General features: G+C 31.0%; 1 protein-coding gene across 2 annotated transcripts in view; it reads left to right on the forward strand.

Moving 5' to 3' along the window:
• The first annotated feature begins 884 nt into the window (after positions 1-884).
• The window catches only part of LOC110999608 (proton-coupled amino acid transporter-like protein pathetic), a 43,146-nt gene continuing 19,832 nt past the window's right edge, over positions 885-24,198 (forward strand). Inside the window, exons 1-6 of one of the 2 annotated variants that reach the window (XM_022268745.2) lie at positions 885-1,048; positions 1,980-2,087; positions 6,653-6,803; positions 16,955-17,076; positions 18,865-18,949; positions 23,798-24,039. In XM_022268745.2, the coding sequence (XP_022124437.2) occupies positions 1,038-1,048; positions 1,980-2,087; positions 6,653-6,803; positions 16,955-17,076; positions 18,865-18,949; positions 23,798-24,039 (719 nt within the window). In that variant the 5' untranslated portion in view covers positions 885-1,037. Of the gene's footprint in view, positions 1,049-1,979; positions 2,088-5,636; positions 5,807-6,652; positions 6,804-16,954; positions 17,077-18,864; positions 18,950-23,797; positions 24,040-24,198 lie in introns of those variants that run through there. The other variant, XM_045632042.1, reaches the window with a different exon arrangement.

The following is a 24,198-nucleotide window of genomic DNA, read 5'->3' on the forward strand; positions in this document are numbered from 1 at the left end:
ATCAAGATGGCGAGCCCCGACTCGAGGCACGAGCCCTGCTCTGATTGGTCGTAACAAAACAAAACAAATGAAATAAAATTAAAAGTGAATATTTAAAGTAATACAAGCAAAATCTCAATGATTAGCAAAAGTGAGAATAAAATACCACAGTCAATTGACTCGATCCTGATAAATAATCGGAGCATTCCCTGACTTTTTATTTCATATATATCATATAAAATATATATATATATATGTTATATGATATATATGAAATCGAAACTAAATAAAATATGCTGCAATAAATGTTAGTAGAATCGTCCAGATTTGATTTAATCCAATCATAGATTACCTTTAAATATTTTTATTCAATACACTGTAAACTTATGTCAAATCAAAATAATATGAAATGCTTGCTTAGACGATTGTCAGTTGAACAATAAATATAGACAATCATCTCACACACTTGTAAATGCCATTGTATCTTGATTTAGTGTAGTGTTATCAATTTATATCAAAGAATCGGTTTTCAAATATGTTTTGTGTAGGGTAACCATATTTGGAACTTAAGTTGTCAAATTATTTATAATTAATAGCCCAAAATAATTATAATTTTAACTATTATATTGGGTAAAAGATAATGATCGGAAACATTTTATTAATTATAAAATACGAGTGTTAAATTTAAAATAATTGGGTCGGAAATAGTTCAGTGGGCAGAGATGGTGGAGGAGCTGTGGTATCCTGAAGATTGCAAAAACTTCCTCTGCAGGCCCTACCTATCAATCGTGTCTCAAAATATTCAGGATAAGATAAGATAAGAACGTTAAAAAAGAACATAAAAACATTTTTTTTAAATATTCTAGTTGTCGCTTACGGTTGTACTAGGAAATCCAAAAATCATAGTCACGGTATCTCTCATATCCACAGAAAAATCACTTCGCAAAGTCGTTTGTCGCGTTACGCGGTAGCGTGAATTCCCACAATGTGATATTCGTGACAATATTTGCATTTTATTCTCATGTTTGGATGTGTCTAATCGTGTGTACAACATTGCAATGGAAAACAGGTGAGTTTTTTACGATATTGCTTGGGATTTTGGTAGATTATGTAGACGTTTTCATTATTTTTATTTTAAATAAAGTAAATACATTTATATAGATATATAATATATTTGATAGGTTTTATGGATAGGCATACTTGCAGCGTTTGTTATTAGATGTTTTTTTAAATGCTTAGTTATATATTGCTCCTGTTTTTTGCATTATAATGTTTATCGATCTATATCGTTGACACATATGGTTAACACTGATCTTGCCTGCCCAAACATTAATGTGGCCATGTTCAACACATTTGTGGATCAATTCAACATTCAGACTACTACATAACATTATTGAATTCATCGATGAAAGTTGTGTTTAAAGTGTTTATCTTCTTAGTTGTTATTCAAGGGCATTTGTCGATAGTTCAAAAAAAACAAATGTTTGTGTACAAATGTGTTTTGATACACAAACATTTTGACATACAAACTTTTAGAAAATAAATAGTTTTGACTATTGACATGACAGACGTTTATCACGCCAAACAGAACTTGAAGCATAAATAATCCGTTATTTCTTAATAAGTATAAACCAGTTTGGATTTTAAATTAATACAATACCAGAAACATATTATGTTTTTAATTACGAGAATATCAACTTGTGAATAAACTTACACCAAGGTGTTGTAAATATGTTAGTCAACATTATTTTATTTAAAATTTGTGGCACAAAATGTATAGTTTTTACTGTTAATAGTTTTATTCCTAATACAAATACAATAAACTGTATATATTAAATAATAACAGGAAATACAATTTAATTAATTAATTATTTATAAAACACTAATAAATCCTATTAAAGAATTATAATTATTCATGAATAAGGCGGTATATGTCTTGTATGATAAATTGATTTATATGGTTGCCTCAATAGCTGTAACTAAATTTTTAACAATTTTAGGGTAGAAGACAAGTCGTGTGTATCCTCCACTGTCACATTAACACCAGAAAATAAAGAAGAGAATGTATACAATCCTTTCAATCATAGAAATGTTGCCCATCCCACATCGTAAGTATACTTTCATTTGCCAAGCTATATTCCACTAGTCATATTTCCTTGGAAAAATCTGAAACAATAAAAAAACAATTTTGAGAGTAACATGTCGAGTAAAATTTTGGGGGAACAAGAATCTAAATCGAGACGACAATGTTATTTCTCGTTTCATTTGTTGTCTCTCGGATTTTCCCAAACGAAATACGTCATCATCTAGTCTTTACACTCTCACTCGCCAGGTTAGAATGTAATCATATGATAAGCCGTTTTCACTTAACGCACAATGGACCAAATGGCGGAAACTGAGTCGACAATACTAGTCGTTTACAAAGGAATACTAATGTTTACTTAATAATACCTTTGCTGCCAAAGTATCGGCTACAAAGGCATTGAAATTGTTAAACGCACAAAGTCGTAGCTGCCCATTATACGAATACATCTTTGGTCAACTACAAAACTTAGTTATCGCGATCGCCCCCTGGCCCGGATGCCACAAGAAAGAAAGACAGCATCCCTAGACCCACACTAGCCGTTACATTTAGCTAATCTCAATTTCTCAAATCAATCATGTGAAAGGCTTTCTTCTTCGTTTAAGATATAGTTTAAAAATTTCAAGAACTTTTCAACGTACTCGCGAGCCCTCTGGCATTGAGAGTGTCCATGGGCGGCGGTATCACTTAACGTCAGGTGAGCCTCCTGCCCATTTGCCTCCTGTTCTATAAAAAAAATAGTGTGCTAAAAAAAAAAAAAAAAAAAAAGTTTTTGAGACTGAACCTTACGTTACCGAATTATATGATTACGGTAAATAATACTCCATCTAAAGTGTTCTTAATGGGTGCTTCTCGGCACGAATAAGAATAAATTGATCCGAGATCCGTATGTAGTATTCTTTATATTTTTAATTAAATTCATGTATAGCTATATATTTAATTATAATGGTAATATTATCTGAGGGCCCAGTATATTACAAACTGATATGAAATTGTTTAGAATCTCTTTCAACCTTTTGCGTGCATATAATTCAAAGATAATTGTAAACCTCTATTCAAGTTTTAGTTTTTAAGTAAAAATAGAAAAAATTTCAACAGTTTAGTAATATCTTCAATAAATACCGCGCTCTCTTAAAATTTAATAAAAAAAAATTGAAATCCTTTCCCAGTTTTCAATCTTATAGTGAAAAATAACGCTTCTATATTTAATTAATTTCCTGATATAACAAATGAGACATATTAAAACTTTTTTGTCGCGGCCACGTGCGAGTATATGGTGCAGTATTAAGTATTTCCGCTATTTTAATTAATTTTTAAAAACCCATTATATATTATGGATATTTGTTGTAGGTTATTTTTTAACATTTGGAAATTTTGTTTGTGTGTGTATTTAGCGTGTGTTAGTTTCTTTTATAGAACACGTGCCAACGGGCAGGAGGCTCACCTGATGTTAAGTGATACCGCCGCCCATGGACACTCTCAATACTAGAGGGCTCGCGAGTGCGTTGCCGGTCTTTTAAGAATTGGTACGCTCTTTTCTTGAAGGACCCTAAGTCGAATTGGTTCGGAAATACTTCAGTCGGCAGCTGGTTCCACAAAGTAGTGGTGCGCGGCAAAAACTGCCTAATATGTAAATAATAATAGTATAATAAGTATTAATGTTTAGTATACTATAGTATTATTTAAAGATACACTCATTAAATATCGTTTTATGAAGTTATGTCTCCAACATAGAGACTCACTTTTAGTCTGTGTTTTGAACATATTTCATTCTCTTTTATGTAATATCTTCAAACTAAAGGTTGGCTGTTGTCCCATGGCCAGGTACGCTCAATCCGTAGCTTGATTTTCCTTTATAGGCAAGGTCAATCGAGGTGATGAATGTACCAAATACAAAAACAAAGGATACTGTGAATAAAAACTATTTAATAATACAATTGAGTCATGACCGCGGGATTATTCATTTTATGGGATTGTTATTCAAGTATAAGTATATTATGACTTTTAGTGAATACGGTTCAACCTTATTTTATTTCATTTAATATGTTGTTTTTATTTAAGAAATTCCAATAAAGTTATGCATACAAATTTCAGTCGTGAGGTCGTGGTAGGCCATGGTATTATTTACGATTGCGCAATCAAAGTAATACAACAAGTATTACTTTGATTGCGCGTATATATAAAAAGAAATACACAAAAACGTTTATGTCTGGGTCCAAGAAATACTTTGGCCATGAGAAGGGATGCCTACAGGTTCAAATATTGACGTTGAATAAGTGATACCTTAATGATCTTATGTTTCAAAATAAACGTATTTTTTTTTAAATACAGTTTCAAAATTTCAAAATGCTGTAGCAAAACCCATACAGAGTTGTTGTACCCCCGGTCAATACAAGATAATAATTATTCTATAGAAATTGACTAATTTTGGTCTTTTTTAATAGTCTTCATTGTTATATTGTATCTTTTTGTTTAGATATTTGTTATTTCGTAATGTTTCCATGGTTTTGCGTAAGTGTCGTGCTACCAGTCAAATGTATTTAAAAAAACTTAATATATATTTTTGTTTATTCATTTGTTACTGGTATAATTACAGCTAAATCAATTTTATTATTATATATATTTATTTCTATTTTGTATGCCACGTGTAACATATTTATGCGACAGTGTGTCAAGTGGAATAATAACATCCATGTGTTTATTTGAATTTCTAGAACTTTTCCATCGTATTAAGTCTGATATATTTAAAAAGTAGTCTAAAGACATACTGGAATGTTCTTATCTTAATGGAACAATGTTTATAATACTGTGCCTTTTATTCATTAATAATTTCCTACGTACTTAAAATAAAAGTTTCGCTGGGAAATGCAACTGGGATATCTGACTTATTGTAATTGGGTTTTTGCACAGTAAAATACAAAATTCCAATAACGATTCTTTAGAACTAAGTAATCACCCATCAAATTTTATCTCAATTATACCGGATTTTATTGTGGATGTATATAAGTAAATTTTGGTTATCTCTCTTAAGGCTGAATTGGTAGGCCTTTATTGGTACCACGCAAACTGCTCCATGTTGTGTAAGTTCATTTTATGGTTACAGCGTATTATTTTTTTATGTAAAACAATTGAGCCCTTGTGAATATGTCGACATCACGGTAATATTTATTTATTTATTTTTTATTTATTAACCCTTCGTTGCATTACATAAAAGGAAAATATTAAACATAATTTAATGACAAGCAACTGGCGGCCTTATCGCTTTAGAGCGATTTCTTCCAGACAACCACTGTTAGTAAAGGAAAAAACCACTATGAGTATATTAGATAAGGTAGGCAAGAAGTGCAGAAATAAAAAAGGGAAAACAAAAAAAAACATACTTAACAGAAACAAAAAGTATTATCTCTATTCACGGTAATATTATACATAATATTACCGTGTCGACATGCTCGTGGCATATAACGATATGCCATGAGCATGTCGACACTTGGAATATGTAGTATTGTTTGAAGAATTATTATTATTGTTTTGCAATAATATAAAAATTGTGTATTGACATTGTTGACATAATGTTTGGCGTGGAAGTCTCATGCCTGAGGAAGTAGGTAGCTGTGGACCAATGGATTGTCTATGGGCGCATTTAATGCTCGCTCATAGGAAGAAAAACATGGTGTGGACGCCGGAATACCTTAGACTAAAAAAGTTGACCGCGAGCGTAAGACAGAAGGATGATAACCACAAAAAGTAATGGTCACGAAACAGATACATAAGTCATAATTCTTATGATTTTAAACTGCTGCGACTTATTTAAAATAATATTAGTACTATAAGACACTTTCACTTTCACTGTACGATCGGAGGACTTATGCCGGTGTTACCTTCTTACATAAATTGCTAAATAATCATATTATACAGAACAGTGACCTCTTACAGGGTATTAAAATTGTAGTCCCATACTCGTTCCCTGGGTTAACATCACCAATATTTTCCTTCCTTACGAAGTTCCTTCTGCCAAAACCAACCTAGGAGTTCAGGCACCTTTCGTTCGAATTCTTCGCAACTTTAACGAATTGAACACAGCTTCGCTTTCGGATTCGGATTATGTCGGGCTGATCGGTTTTAGAAAATGCATTGTTGGGTGCCTTTCTCAAACCTAATTCGCTGTTTTGCTGATGATTTCTATTTCTCTATTTTAAGTACCAACATTCTTGGTAATTTTATTTGTGTATTTGTCTTATCTTGTTTATGATTTTAATTGTATTTTTTTTAATTCCTATTTTTAGAAAAACTTATGTTTTCATATTAGATAGAAGATTTTATAAAATTATCTGTAGATTTCGTAATATGTATGATGTTGTAGACAATAAATAAATAAAATAAATAAATAAATAAGACACTTACACAGTGTATGATACACTTACATTGATATATTTATGTGGAGCGTACCCATAACGTAAATATATCAACCGTACATAACATACTACTAAGTCTGAGATCCGTATAGGTCTGAGAAACCTGTAGCGGTGAACGCAAAATATATAAAAATGGAAAATCTATGCGTGGGTATATCAAAGACTATGGACTTTTCAGAACCAGTGGGTCATTCTTCCACCTACTTAAGTCATCCTTGGGATCTGGACTTCTGGCGATGCCAGCAGCATTTAAGAACACTGGAATCATACCTGGTTGCTTTGGTACCGTGCTAGTAGGGATAATTGCCACCCACTGTGTTCACATACTGGTATGTAGTACAATTTGTTATTTAAATAATAAATAATTTTGCAACATCATTCGGGAATAATATGTAAGAAAACATGAAAGACATGTATAGCAACAGTTTATTTCTATTCAACTACGATAATACATTCTAGCACTGCGTGAAGAAAATTCCTCGAAAACAGTGTTTGATGCTACTTTTTTGACGGTTTCAAGGGATCAGGTCGCCGCTACCCAACATAATAATGCTCGGTGCTGTCTTTATTAAAAAATACTATTTGCAATCAATGCGATTTGATTTCAGTTGAAGCTCTCATTGATACAATTAAGTAACAGTTTAATGTAGTCTGTGCTCGGGAAAACGAAACACATCACGATTAAAACAAATCAAATGATAAAAAATATCTATAATAAATAAAAAAAAATAAAAAAGATAGAAAGGAAAATCAACGTTTTCATAATAGTGTTCAATTATTGTTAAATTGTAACGTGTCAAAATTGACGAGTACTTCTTGAAAATAAGTCCATAACGAAATACGAAAAATAATTAACACGTAACAATAGTCCGTCACAAAATTATTTAAACTCCGTAGCAAAAACAAGGGGCATCTCAGGAAATATACGTTCTAAGGTCAATTACCAGTTAGTTCATTTAAATTTTCATTATTCACTAAATTGTCTGACGTACTATGTATACTGTTTAAATTAACGTGAAGTGAACATTAGATTTTTTATAATTATTATATTATGAATTAACATAATAAGAATTGGTTGGCATTAAACAGTATTAAAAGTATTTAAAGAAAAACACTTTTTAACGGATTGAAGTTATGTATTATTGTAAACTTTAAATTTAAACAACGAAAATATAAATTTAAAATTATGTTTAAATAATTATAAGTTTACAATAATACATAACTTCAATCCGTTAAAAAAGTGTTTTTCTTTAAATGTGCAGAAGTTGTGTTAATAAAAGACAATATTAGTATTAAAAGTAATTTTTTCCTTTTTTTTTATTAAATAACGTTACAAATGTAAAAACTGAAAAATTGTGTAACTTCCTCTCTGCCAAAATCACAGCTTGAATCCTTCTGCTTTCCACTATGTTTATAATAACTTTTTGAGAAATACGTTGCCACTCCTCTGCATAACTCTTTTTAGCTTGATTGTAAAATTTTATAATACATATTAAATATCTGTTCTATCATAATCTTAGACAGCGAAAGGATGTTGAGCCTGTAAGCATTCCCGGCCATCCCCAGCTTCATAAAACAGGGCGAATTGGCCGATGTGAATGGCCCTTGCTGAGCCAAGGTCCATCGACATCAATCATGGCCGCAGAGGACCGTGAGCTTTAACGGCTAATCGCGTGGCTGAATGTGGACAAGGCTAAGCTGTACCTAACCGTGCCTCAAGTGATTGTTGGTGGCGCCGTGGGGTTTTGGTGGGTATGCTCAATAGCGAGTCCCACATAACCCTTCACCACCAGGCAACCGTGCCGAGAAAGGGGAATGGGTAACGCATTTCCCTACGAAAAAAAATAATAATAATCTTAGACAGCCCCTTAAATATGGGTATCGACTAAGTGTCAAGCGGCTGAAGTTCGAATCAACTGCTTTGCATAATTTATGGATTTTATTTGTTTGTCAGAAACAAAGGTAGTGAGATAAATTCGTTAAAACGCCATCAGTCAGAAATACAGAATTATCGTGACTTGGCACACCTGTATCAACACAATTAATGAAATTCATTAAACTTTAATAAATTTTTAACAAGACAATAAACAAGAGGAAATGGTAGAGATGAATATGACAAGTTGTTTTCGGCAAACAACATGATGTTAGACAGATGTAGACATCGGAACATTATAATCTTATTTTCTTTGAGTACAATGTTTCAAAAGCAAATCAACCATGTTATAGTTCAAAATTAAAGAAAAACCACTATATATAAAATCAAATGATTGATTGATGTAATTGGAATCAGATGGAGATGTCAGAGTTTTTACCTTGTATGATTAATAAAATACACAAATCTAGGGCAGAACGTTACTAAGGGATATAATATTAATATTAAATTACATTTTCTCGAATCGTAAACAACTCCCCAGATCGGAAAGCAAATATTCCAATTTCCTGACAAACATTTATGTTATTGGCAAGCATGATTACTGTCCTAATTTTACAAATATTAAACCGAGAATACGACTGAAATACCGTTGGTATATTTCGAAGGTTTCAAGCAGTGTTGCTAAAATGAAATCTCAAGCAAAAAACTCTCGGTATTAAACTCAACCGATATAAACCTAATTATACATTCGTGGTCAGCGACATCCAACTGTAAATGCGAAGTACAAACTCTTCAGAATTCTATTGTCATAAAGCCACTTACTGCGATGTTGGTATTCAAATTTATATGTAATATCGGTTTAATTACCGTTTTAATATCATTTAACCTCAAGTGTACAGTAAGATAAACGGGGTGTGTGACTTAGTGAACGATTGCATTAAACTACTGAATGAACCAACACATAATGGTTTTTGAAAATCATTTTTGACAGGTATATTTTGCCTCTTTGACATATATAATTTATTTGTAAAAAATACATGATAATATTGAGTGACAGAACTGTCATGTCTGCTTAGAACTTTGACAATTTCGATCATAGTTCATTCTTTCGTACCTTTGAACACGAAATCATAATTGTTTCGACAATAACCCTAAGTCTACGCGCTGCATAGAATTTAAGATTTCATTACGTTTCAACAATCTTGGCAAAAAAATCCTTTTTAATAAGAAATACAACGGCCTCCAAATTATTTTTTATTAAAAATTTATAATAAGATTCCTGTATTAATAACTTTTTGTCTGCATGACACTCCAATTATCCAGATGCGTATCAACATGCACAAAAAATGACGTTAATTGATAACACCCACCTATCGGTTTTTATGAAGTCGGTTAAAAATAATAACATGGTAAGATTTATGTCTATAGCAATGAATGCAAATATAATGGTATATCAGTGATTAGACATACTATTTTACTAATTAAATCGATTAAAATATATTTCTCTCTGTATACTGGAGATGTTTATGTACGCAGCTTCTTAAGAATCCAATTTGACACGTTCATATTGATTTTCAAACGACTGGCAACCGAAAAAAATATATTTCTTCTGACGGCTGTCTTGTTACAATTTAAGATAGTAAGAGCACGTAACAATGTTGTTTGAAGCCCAAACCCAATAACCTATCTCAATCCATTTATGATCATAATATGAGATAGACCTAAATAATGATAAAAGTGTGCCAATAACCAATCGACGGATTGTAATAGCCATCTGTCGATACAAACTATCCATGGTAGGTCGGATCAGTGTATGTTGATAGACCTTTGTATGAAAATGACAGTTCCAATAGGAAATTATGATTAAGATTTTAACTTACATCAGTTTTTAAAATACTTTAAAAGCTATTTGATATATTTCAAACATTGACAAGTATATTTTAATATTTTTTGTACGGTTTTATTTCTTTATTTAGTTTATATTGATTATGAAATATGAGTGTAAAGAGCGAGGATATTGCATTCTATCCGTCGCCAAAAATGGATTGTCTTCGTAGGGTTTGGTTATTGGGAAGCAGATAGGAGATAGATCGACACGGTCTGATGTCCACAATTGTGTTCTATCTGAGATTGTGGATACAATATTGGGTTCGGGCGTAGTGTATCTATTAAATATTGTAACCTGTGCATTGCAGTGAGTTTATTTCGAGATTTATTTTTTATTATTGTCACTATTGTTACTTTAACCCGAAGTCGTATTTTGCAGGTTTCTTCTTGCAATAAATATTAATCGAATAAATAACAAATTGGATACCTTTTAGAGTAGGTAAAAGAGGACAGGTATTTTTATTTAATGATAAAAAAATTATGGTTTTAGTCAGATTCGTGGTTTTTGTAATATCGCGATATTAAATATCATTTCTTACGACATTAAAAGGGAAGTAAATTATAACTTGCGTGCTTAATGTAATAAATTGTTAACGGTACCGAGCTATTTTGGAAAAATATGATTGCGGTATATTCCGTTGTTAATTGGCATTAAGTTTAAGTTGTATTATTAATTTTAATAAAAATATTTTATTAGGTAGGTCAGTCGGTAGTCGGTCAGTCGGATAAATATGTTATCGCTTATATCTACGTGATGTAATTTTTAATTAATATGCAGCTTTCCAAGCCTGCACATACGTTTTTAATTCTACGTAGATAAAAAATATATAACACTAGGGTTATTTAATAAAAATTGATAATTAGTTTAACACCGTTTTAGTTCACATCATTCATTAAATGACATTTTTTCAACGTTTCAAATGTATACACTTTGTGTATCTTTTTTCTAAAACTAAAATTTATTTTTTAACAAATCTTAAAATCTTCTTGCTATTTCCATTAATTTTAAACCAGGTTCTTGAATGGCAGAAAAAATTTAACCACAGCGACAATAAACTCGATTTAAAATCAGCGGCAATAGACTCGATCATAACATAATCCAAGCATTTAATGACACTTTATATTAGAATTTATAGTAGTAAATATATTTAAAGTAGAAAGTATAGTAGTGAATTTATCTCTGTTTATTGAACGCCCCTCGTATATAACTGGAATGAGTGCGTAGTCGCAGGACATCACTACTATCTTAATATTTGACTTTTTAAGACAATGATCATAAAATCGTATTATACCTGACAGAGATTTTAACTTAACGCTATTAACTTCAGTCAAACATGTTAGGCAATACAACACACAATGCTTTTCCATACTAAAAATCCTAATAAATTTAAAATAATAAGTTCCATAAACCTGTATATGTGGTAACTACTCATTTATTTATTTCTATTCAATTGTGTGTCAGTGTTGTTATAATAACAACATCGGAACAATGACATATGTGTGAATAATAATAATGTTTATTGTTAGGGTGCCTCCACATCTGGCAAATATGCCGCGAAAGTGTTCAGTTAGGCGCGCTAGTGGCTTGCGTCTTCCTTCCGCCCGCGCCTCGGGCACCGCACCCCTTACTTACCGCTATATTCTGTTTTCTTTTAAAAATAGGATTTTGCCACCAACGCCGTTGTCTCTTTTTTCCTCCTTATCAGTAATAGAATATAGCTAATGATGCAGTAATTATATTAAACGCACTACCACATTCGCGACACATACGCGAGATGTGGACGCACCCTTACAAAACAATTTAATACACGAACGTAAATCTAATTTCTGAATGTATTAGTTAATGTACTTCAAAGAACTTAATTACGTCGGCTATTTGAATAGAGTAAATAGTAAATATGATAATAATGTCGCCTTGAGACGATAAATTGTGGGAAGAATATAATCAAATAATAGATCCTCGATTATTAAATTATCTATAGACAGTTTTTTGAAAAACAATGTCTTTAAGCATTTGTTTGTAACGGATAAATGATAAATGTAACTGGTTTTTAACAACATTTTACATGTTTAGCTTGATGATTACTTAATTATTGTTATTAAGGCACTACTTTAACGATATTTTTCATAAATCTTTATTTGAAAAAGTTCGAATAAAAATATTATAAGGTCGCTTACTGTTCCTACACATTAAAAAATAAACTCTGTTATTGTAGCATTTATGTGGTATTTCCCACATAATCATTTTTTATACAATATATAAAATAAATTTGAATGGATAAGTTTTTTAACCATTTCAGTTAACTCAACCGCACACTACACCTCTAATCGCTATTTTACTGCAATTGCCTAAATTAAATTTATATTCACAGTTAATAGAAATACCAATGTATTGGTGCAATAACAAATATTAGGCTCATTTACTATTGTACTAACATCGGTCTGAACACACTTTGTATATATTAGTGTTCCATAAATTGATAAATAATTCTGTAATTTACAATAGCGATATAAATTTCGCTCTAAACATTAATTTAGTCTTTTAAATTAAACTTTAATGTATGTATTAAAAACTTAACAGGAATATGGTCGTGGCGAATTTTAACTATTAAATATAAACTAACTTTTTTTCGTTAAAACCGTTCAATAAAATGCTACAAAAAAGTCTAATATAAAAGTATTCTCAAAAACTTTATTATTATTATTAAATCACACCGTCAAAAGTTGTTTAATAATAAGAAACAAATGCTTATTAAATAAGTAATTAACGTTTGTGACGTACACTGTTGTCAAATATATTTCATATATGCTGCTCAATTTTCGGAAGCAGTTCGTGAAAATAATAAACGTATCCCATGCAATAAATGCAATGTGGAAAAGGGGCATATAAAGAGAGCTGAACGCTTGGCTAGTAAAGCATACATAACATAATATCTTATCTAATATATAAAATTCTTGTGTCACGGGGTTAGTAACCGAACTCCTCGGGTAGTCCTAAATATTTTTTTTTAATTTTCATATATTTTTTTATCAACTGTATCAACAGTATTAAAAAATACATACAAACCCAAAACTTTCAACCCTCTACTATATTACTTGCTTGCCTGGCAAAACGACGTTTGCCAGGCAAGCTAGTAATTACATAAAAATCCTTATTTAGAACATTTCAAATAACATGAGCTCCTAGCGGCTTTAGCGACATCTATTTCATTTGATTATAGTCAACTAAAATAAGTAATTTGTGACATGAAATTCGTATTCGTTTGATGTTTATGATATTGAATATAAAATGTAAATTTGACTGAATTATTAATATAATATATTCAAATGTTGATTATTGCTATACACTTAAAGTAAATTGTCAACACCATTATCGCATACTATAGAATATTTACAAAACTCTTAGTCAGACTTTTGTGAGATAGTAAATCCGATAAGGCGAAGGAAAATATAAATAAAGAAGAATAGGCGAAATAGTATTAAGAAAATTGTTCTCTTCAGAAAACTTTTGTTAGTAAATCCATGCTCTGCAAGGTTGACGTATTGTAGTAAACTAATTTCAGATTCCATTCCAAGAATATTTATAAATAGGATATATATTTTATCTTTGTATATTATTTGCTTAAGGTATAGAAAATTTATGAAACTACTACTCACCAAATATACTCGGGGTATTCAATAAATATGACGCAATGATGTTTTAATTAATTGTATTTTATGTTTCGACGTAGCCATCTTTTAGGTATGCATTTGGCATATCAATTTTCTAAATCCGAAATTCCTTGTTCCCTTAAAAATCGTGTATCATAGCAACTATTGCATTATCATGTTAAAATGTTTAACCGTTGAAATAGGAAGAGTCTTATACGGAACTATTTGTTTTTGTAGTTACGCAACGATACGCCAAACCATTGTTTTAACTTTTTTTAACCTTGGTTCAGTCGATGGTCTTCCTCGCTTGAAGACAGTAAACCAACACACAACTCTAGAATATGGAGAAAGATGAAACCCTAATGTTGTTCTCAACTCTTGATCTACCAGCTCACTAATAAAAATTATCAAACAGAAATTCTATTAGCTATTCTATAAGCAAGAATTATTATTTAGTCCATATATACCTAGTGAATTGTATTTAAAAATATGAATATATCGGGAGCGTCATCTCCCCGGAGCACAAAGTACTATTACGACTATTTTCATACTTTCTCATTTTTGACTTCCTTGGATGATGTACCTGTTTCAATTGTTTTGAGAATTTTAGCAAAACGTTTTACTATAAAATATTACAATGATCTTTTTATTTTACGAACATTATTTTATGCAAAATGTTAGTAATACCCGGTTACCTAATTTTTTCTTTCCTGAAAATGATAGTTTACCATTAAGGTTAAAGCGGTGTAAAACAAATAAAGAATGATAATATTACCTGTTACCAAGGTCATCATATAACCGCGAATAGAGTGGTAATCAATTCGTTCTACACATTCGTCAAACTGTTACTGTGTCATCCGTAATTATCTTAAAACAGTAAAACAATCGTAAAATGCTTTTGCTCTTCAGTATAATTAGATAAATTACTGTCTATTTCTTAGCTTTTATTTGTATATATATGTAATGTACTTAGCATCCTAGATAATTGAATTTTCTTTTACGACTTTGTTGCACAGGCAAGCAATGCATTAAGTTCAATAGTAATGTAAAATGTAATACATATATATATTACATTTTATCTTACTATTAAACAACATTTTACATTACTATTGAACTTCCTTCGTATACAGTTTAAAGCTTGTCAGTTTCAGAAAATGGTTCAGCAAAATAATAAGTTTCATGAAAGTTTGTTAAGAATTTCGATCAATCCTAATCTTCCTAAGTGTTTTGGAAAATGACTTAAGGTCTCCGTTATGGCTCCGTAACAGATTTAATCCGATGATAGGCCAATTTCGTTTGAGGGAAAATAGATTGGTATAGTTCATGTACTTTTATGTAACCTACTGGGAAGTGTAGTTATTTATACGTTTCGAGAAAAGGCAACTTTTCCTAATAATAATAAAAGCAAAATGGAAAGTAAAATACATAAAAATGTGAAGTACTACTTAATAAACACTAAATTAATTCCTGTATAAAGCTTGTCGTTGGATATAGGCCTCCTCTCAGAACCTCCACTCTTCTGTTTCTAGCTTTATGCCACATAGGCCTGCTGCTCTACGGAGTCATCTTTCCATCTCTTTATTTGTCTTCCTCGTTTTCTTTTGTCATAGCGAGGTAGCCCGTCGCTTTTTTCGTCCATTTATCTTTGTCTTCTCTCATAATATGTCCAGTCCATTTTCATCTCAATCTATTACTAGAAGTAACATGCTTATCCTAAACTGTGTCATGCTCTATTTTTTATTCTAGTTTTACTCTACCTTTCAATTTCAGACCTAGAAAACTCCATTCGATACTATTCTGACATACTGTTTCTTATCAGTCCGTTTGTTTTCTTGTTTATCGGTGTGACCAGGTTTGACGCGCTTAAATGAAAACTATTTCTAGCGATTTCAAACAGTTACAAAGAAATGATAATTCTAATAAAGTAATAAAAACTGGACACAATTACGTCACTTGTGAAAGCCAAAATAGTTATTTCCTTGTCTATTAAAAGGTTTTGCAACTAAATTTCTAACGTTTTAGAATAGCTCGTCAGGAAACCCAAAATATGTCATAATATAAAGTTTCAATAATGTATAAAGTTGGTTGAAACCAGTTTGCTGGATTATATTCAACGCCCCCGGCGTTCTTAACAAGGCCTGAAATTCAATTCCCAAGTGACACACATTATAACTCCATCAATTAAAACATAAGTTTTGATACATAATTTCAAGCAAATTTGTTTTGATTGGATTTCCTTCCTTTGAGTTTTCAACACTTATAACTCATATCTAGTCTAATTGTGTGTCGCTAGAGACAACCTAGGCTGAAAATCAAGAGTATAATGCAGAACGCGAGACTGTGCTAAGTGTGTTTGCATGTAACAAATCCAATATGTCATTTTCAAGTTCATATTCATAGTCTGTACTAAGTGAGACTCCTGTATGTCAAAAACATAATGGATTTTAATATACGCAAGTCATAGTTTGTGATAACTCTCGACTATTGCCTTACCATAGAAAATCGGTTGTCAATAGAGATTGATATTATGTATAGATTGATTGATATGCAAGTATTGGCTAGAGAGTCAATACTTGCATAACGATATGTACAAAAACATTATTTAATTATCAGCCGTTAATGTTTGTGCCTTCAGCAACTAACCTTCTGAAAGTAGGACACTGTACATGCATTTTGAAATTAAATTATTGAATTTTAAATTAATTGATTTACGGACCCTTTGTTAACTTGAGTATACTGACAAAAGTTTTACTTTGGTATAAATAATATGTAATTATTCATGTACACAGTTCTTTTTGTCATTATTTATTGATGCATATTTTGTTTTACTGTATTTTTGTCCCAATTATTTTAAATGATGTAAAGGTAAAGCTTTCCGTATAGTATGAATGTTTATTTCAATTAAAATGTAATAAGTGTTAAGAGTATCTGTATAGTATATGATAAAATAACTGTCGCTAGTTGTCGATATTTTGCACACCTTCGTTTGGTTCAAAATCGCAAAATGTGCTTTAGGGTGACGTGTAATAACTTATGTATAAAATATTAATAATAATATATGTGTTTTAGGTCCAAACATCTCGGGACATTTGCCAAGAATGCAGGGTCGCTTCACTAAGTTACACAGACACGTGTGCCAAAGTCTTCGAGCGTGGACCGAGGAGATTGAGGCGTTATTCCGTAGCTGTACGGTATGTTAATTAAAACATAGGTACTAAAGTTTAAAGTCTAAGTTATCTTAGGTCGTTATTTTAGTCGACATTGATTATAACTTACGACTAGAACAAACGTACTAAATTACAGAATGATATAATAATTATTATTTATTTATTTTTCTCCCATGTAACATTTACAATAATAAAATTAATAATAAAGTTGTGACGGTATTGGGAGACTGGTTTCCAAACTAGGTGATATGGAGAACCAGGCTTCCATTCCATAGCAAAGGCATATTGAGTAGTAACAAAAAGTACATACATAAAATGGGTAGGCAAACAAATTTAACGTTTTAATGAGGAAAGAAAAACAAAACAAAGTAGTCAACTTGTTAGAAGTTAGTAGAAATGAAGTTGTATGCAAGTTTGTAAGGGTGTGTGTATGTGTGTGTGATAGTGGGAGAGGGTACGCATGCGCGGGTTAGTGAGTGTTAAAAGGGTGTTTGTGGATATGTGTCAGCCACATGCCTAAGAACATAATATATTCTTATTATATATTATGTGAAAATTATTTTATTACATCTAGTAGAATTTCCGTTTGGTCATAGTTCAAAGTAAGTAAAAACTTATGAACTATTTGCTTTACACATACTTTACATATAAATGTATAGTGTAACTTTGTAATATAAGTGTATACTGAATAGAATACTCTCGAGGTTTTGTAAATCCATAAAGTATTTGCGTATGGTTCGAAATCAATTTATGACTCCAAAACAATTTAATTAAAATACTGATGTACGTCCGAAAACTATACAATGCGTCTGCTTTGTCTATTTGGGTAGTAATATTGAACAATAAAATATTGTTTCTATTTTGCTAAATGTTTTTGAAATGACAAAAGGATTCAGCGCACATGAAATAATTATAATATATAATAATAAATCATAAATCAATTTATAATACTTCGATACCAATTAAATGCAACAAGGGCGCATTTAAAAATTAAAGAAAAAAAATTCCTATATATATATAGGATTTTTAATTCTCTAATTATAATATAGTACCTAGATGGCCGAGCTTTGCTCGGTATTTTTATTTTTTTATAAATTGTGTTTTTTGGAAGTTATATTTAAGTACGAATTACATACTAATAAAATGATGAAATATGAACAATATAGAATATATATGCTGGAATAGCTTTAGTGTTGTTGTGTCGTTAAAGCAATTTAAAAAAATAGTATTATTATTCGCCGATATATGTCAGGAAGATTCATTTTTCAGTTTAAATTGGGACTACTCAAACACCACCTTTTTGTTATTTAGTATCATTTATAATACTAAATAAAGATCGATAAATCGATCTAGCTAGGAAAACAAAACTCAAAATTTCATAAAAATCGTTGGAGCCGATCCCGAGATTCCAATTATATATATATATATATACAAGAATTGCTCGTTTAAAGATATAAGATATATAAATAGCCCAGACGTGTAATTTAATACATAAATAAATAAATCAGTGGCGCTACAACCTCTTTAGGTCTTGGCCTCAGATTTCTGAATATCTTTTTCATGATCATTTTTATTTGAACAACTATTGTCAGATTTCAACAAGCGTACTATGCTAATCGCTCGAAAATCATTAGTCTAAAAATCCGAATTGTATGATTCGAGCCGAGAGATTCCAACGAATTTACGTACAAATTACTCTTAGGAGTAAAGTTTTAGCCCATTTTATAATAGTTTTTTTAGTATAAGTGAAATTTCTTAGAATTCCAATTAAAATGTCCTCAATAAATACCGCTGCGAAATACCTCTTTCTAGGAATTTCGCTGACTGTTCGATGGCCGGAGTCTGTCTCGGAGGAACCAGCGTCTATGTGATCTTCATTGCCTCTTCTTTGAAAGATGTAAGTACATTTTACCTGTTTAAAGGTTATGGAGTATTAAAGAAAGGAATTTTATATATATAAATAAGTCACTTATGAAATTATAAATAATAATTAAGATTTCCAAGAAAACAAAATATCTACAAAAGTATAAATATTTTATGAAAATAAAAAATCGAACTAAACTCAAACGCAAAATAACTTTATTCATATAGGTAAACCACTTATGAACATCAACAGACATGATATTAAATTGATTCTAAATTAATATTTACCAGTTCGCAAGGGTGTAGAGCGGTCAAAATACTCTCCGCCACTCTTTTTAATCGCTAGTCATACTAATTGTTTGAACTGGAGCAAATCAGTCAAGGATTAGGATCATTTAAATATTCGTCAAAGAAAAGTTTAATTATCAACAAAGCGTTGGTAATTAACGAGAGCTTTGAATTTATTCAATGATAATTTTCTAATTTCGCTTGGGAGCTCTTTGTGAAAAGTCGTTCTGCTAGATCCTTGTCTTGTTGGTTGTTTGCTAAAATTAGTTATATTTCGAGTATTATACAAAATTATATAAAAAAGTGAAAGTCACCATTTGTTTAAAAATCGTTTATTTTTGTCTACATATCTGCTTCAAGAATATATTGACCGTATACTGTCATAATATTTAATTTCTTAAACAAATTCCCCACCGATGTCCTTTGGAAAACACGAGAAATACCCCGAACAGCCCGCTTCTGCAGTAAAAATATGGATTGGACCTCTGCTGCATCACTGCACAGTAGAATACCGTATGACATAACGCCGTGAAAGTAGCTATGATACACAGTTTTAGACGTGTTCTGATCGGTAAACTGTCAATTTTTTTTTTTCATTGCATATGCTGCAGAGCTTAACCTATAGGAAAGAGTGTCTACGTGTGGAGCCCACATTAAGTTTACTATCAATACGCCTAGAAATACAGTTTTGTCAACAAAGTTTTATTCACTGTCCTTAACTTTAATTACTTTACCAATATCTGGCTTTAGTAGATGTAAATCTAATACATTTTGTTTTATTAAATACTAAATATGTATGTACATATGACATGTTAACCTGCTTCTGCTCTTATTTATCATATGTTAAATATTTCTTTAGCCTATCATTATCACTAAATTAGTCACTCAATCAACATTGAAAATACATTCGTTAAAATATGCATATTCAGAATATCTAACAAAACAATAAATTATAACGCTTCTGGTTTCTATAGCAACGCAATAAAGCCTTAATACCGTTACGTGCTAGAGGATTTTTCTCGGCGCCATATGAAAATCTATTTGTATCATACATAAATTCTTAATAATAATGATAAAAAATTATACCACTATTTCTATCTAGGCAACAGATGATAGATTTTATACCTTTAGCCACGTCGACTTAGAGCAAGTAGGAGCATTACACATGTCGTTTATATAATCTATGACATGCCAATTTCAGGATATACCTTCAACGTAAAACGCATTCTTCATTATCACGCCCCAAACTCAAGGAATCTGTTCCTATCAATCACATCAATCAAGTCTATTCGGTCTTTTTTAATTAAATATCAAATACTTACCAATGCTTTACGTAATATTTCCAAAGACATTTTCAGTAGCGTCAAAATCCGACTAATCTAAGATTAATTTAAGTGTCATTTACAATATTTGCGCACCGTATTACATCACACTACACTCTTACAACTAATGTTAGGAACTATAGTTGAGTATATCCTCGAAATATTTTATCCTTGTTTATCCTATAGGAGTTGAATAGCTCTGCGGGTCTTAGATCAGGTAAAAGTAACGGTCCCGGACTTAGTCACAGTGCCTTGTCTATATCTATTGAGACTTACCATGTACGCAGGGGATATTATAGGTACTTCATAAATCACATACTGATGATCGACGCGATTGCATTGTACGGGTGCAGGCGCATTACAGAACCCATGATCATGACATACAGTTAAATAATTTAATACTATGAAACAGAATGCAACAATAAACCCTCTTTAAACCAAGAAAGAAAGCATTTTCAAAATCAATACTCAGGATTAAACTGGTATTAATAATAGTAAGTATTAAAATGTAACATCACAACTCCATCTTACCTTAGAGTCTTAGCATAGGTCGCGTCGTATTTATACGTCTATAGGACAGTTAAACTTTCCATACAACTAGTATAATTTACTACACGTACGACGTCGAATAGGAAGTTAACTGCCGGTTTATTAGGAGACTGTTAGCCATTTTATGGATGCTAATCCCTCATAATTTGCTAATGAATAATAAAAAGCCAATGCCACTGCACCGGGTCTTAGTCGGACTTTAAATTTAGTAGCTTATCTGCTTTATTAACTTAATGGATATAACTGTCTTGTAACTCAAACTATTTTACGAGCATCTTAGTTAAGGGTCAGATTAGATGGTGATTTCAGGAGTAGTATACGCTCTGGTTTTATTAGATAACAATGTTTTTGGCGTAAATATTTTGTTCCAGTTAGTATAGTTCTTAAATGTTAAATATAAATCCGAGTGGTATACAGGTAAATGAATTCAAAGACAAGCATTGTAAATATTGCTACTGTACTATTACTATATAGATAAGGCAAGGAAAAATACCAGTTGAATTGTTATCTATCCTTATCATTATAAGATGAATAGAAAATCGAGTTTGTATTTGTAATATCTTACTTTTTTATTTATTTTTTGTTTAATACATTTAGGTATCAAACTTTTAGTTGTAAGAAAATCGCGCACGTAAGATTCCCAATCTTAGCATCTAAGAAATGTAATTGATTAATCCTTACGCGGTACAACGGCTGTTACTAATTTATCCATTACGTATATATCAAGAGAACAGTAATCGTCAGCAGTTTAAAGTATCACTAAAATATACCAATAAATTAATAATATAATAGTATATAATGGAACAGTACTCAGTAATAAGGTTTTACTTAAAGAATTTCTATTGTTTTAGAAAATTACATTCTGACATACATATTTAATTGTCCTCATTTTCACCATATTTTTATTAAAACACCCACTGCATAATATTATAATAAATTAATTCTGAAATGAGGTAATTTTAACAAACCGTGAAGAGAGTTATATGAGAAATTCAGCTAAAAATCAGAATGGAAAACCTATTTTTCCAAAAAAGGAGCATGCGCGGCTATTCGAGTTTTATATTTCAAAATAATTAAACAAATTTTTAATTTTATCTGCTTCAAATTTTCCTGATTTTAATCAATCGCCGCAGAAATGTATTTCTAGAATATAAAGATTCTTTTGTAGATTATACTTTGCGATATACGTGACCAGACGGAGTGATGAGTAGTTATGATTAAGCGTGCGGCTCTTTATGCCTGGTCATATTTATTTAATGCCTGGTTTAAAAAATGTCTATGTATGGACTTGTCTAAGTAGTACAAAGAAGTCTTCACGCCTGCTACCTATTAAATATTGCTACGCTCAAGAAAGTACACAGCACGAAACATAACAACCCGTGGTGTTATGTTTATAGCCTTGCTTATTTAAAGGGTTATAATGAAATCCGTATAAGATGTTGAAGAGTATAAACTAAAATAGTTATTAAGAAGTACATCGCTGCCATTGTTCTTTGCAATATACAAGTCATCATGTGAATTCATCCCACAAGAAGTAGGAACTTGTCTATACTGTCGTACTAAAATAAAATAAATTGTATACTACATGAGCAATACGCAATAAATATCCATTGTATATTTAGCTTCTTGTTTCATAATTAGCAGCAAAAGATGTCACTTTGTAATCGACAACGTTCTTATTTTTTTTCGTATATTAGAGGTAAGATAATGCCTAAGAATTCGCAATCAACCTGAATTAGTGTGGGACGCTTACGTGTTGATCTGTTAAAACAAGCTTCTTGCGAATAGTTATTTAAAAACCGAATTACTGCGTGCGTCAAAGGTAAATAAATAACATTGATTGTATATACACACGCTACCCATTTTAAGCATTTCTTTATATTATCAAAATGGTAATGGAAGCGACGTGTAGGAAGACAAGACTCGCTGTATAAAATATCTCCAAGCGTAACATTGTACGTGACCCAATTAAAAAGATTTTACTGCCTTAAGCCAGTTCAATCAAACGTTGAATTACCCACCAATTAAGCTTATCTGTACACGAGATTAAACGTTATGGTTTGATTATTATATTAATTAAGATGTAGAAGCGTCGATAAGAATCTATTACTAATATTCTATGTTAACCGCAAAATTTACTTTACAAACACTATTCAATAACAAAAATATTATAATACATAATATGATATATAAAGTTTAAAAAGGCACACTAACGAAAGACTTACAGAGATCACACAACATACAAAAGTAATGTATATCCATCAATGATAATGACATAAAAAAATAAAAGACAATCTAGATTAAGGGTCTGTTTCACAATGTATGGATAAAGTACCAAATAGCTATGCAACACATAAATTATTTACAAGATAAAAGATGCGAATAACTTCGTGTTTCATGACGCTCTAAATCTGACAGCCGTGAAACGCAACAAACACCACTACTATCCTACCACTAAGTAATAAATAGCTTATTTGGAACTTATCCAGACATTGTGAAACAGACCCTAAGAAGTACAAATGTGCAATTTAAAAATTGTATATATTTCTAAATTGCAATTGTTATTATTGGTGACGGATCAATAGTCGCAACAACAAACATAATCTGAGACAAACAATAGTTCATAATAAAATATAAATAGTAAATAATTTACTGTATATTTTGACACACAGCTTTAGAACCATGTATTATGTTGTGAATGTATGTATTATTTGGCTTTTCAGATACTGGATCATCTAACAAGCTTACAGTACTCAGTCGAAAGTTACTGCGCAATTTTGTTGCTACCCCTGGTATTGCTTACTCAAGTGCGATACTTAAAGTTTTTGGTTCCGTTTTCTCTCCTAGCCAACGTATGTCTGTTAATAACGTTTGCTATTACTTGCTATTACACGTTTGGAGATTTACCGGATACAAGCAAAGTGAAATTAGCTGCGGGTATCGAAGGATGGCCTTTATTTATAAGGTATAAAAGATGGTTTTTTATGTACTCTAAATTCATTCAATTAAGTAAAAAATCGTCTTTATTTCCAAGAATTTAAAAAAAATATTACACGATTATAAGTATGCAGACTACGTCTGATAATATAATTTGAATTTGATTAACTGAAATCTTAGATTCATC

The sequence above is a fragment of the Pieris rapae genome, chromosome 18 (genome assembly GCF_905147795.1).
Source record: "Pieris rapae chromosome 18, ilPieRapa1.1, whole genome shotgun sequence".
Taxonomy (NCBI): Eukaryota; Metazoa; Arthropoda; class Insecta; order Lepidoptera; family Pieridae; genus Pieris; species Pieris rapae.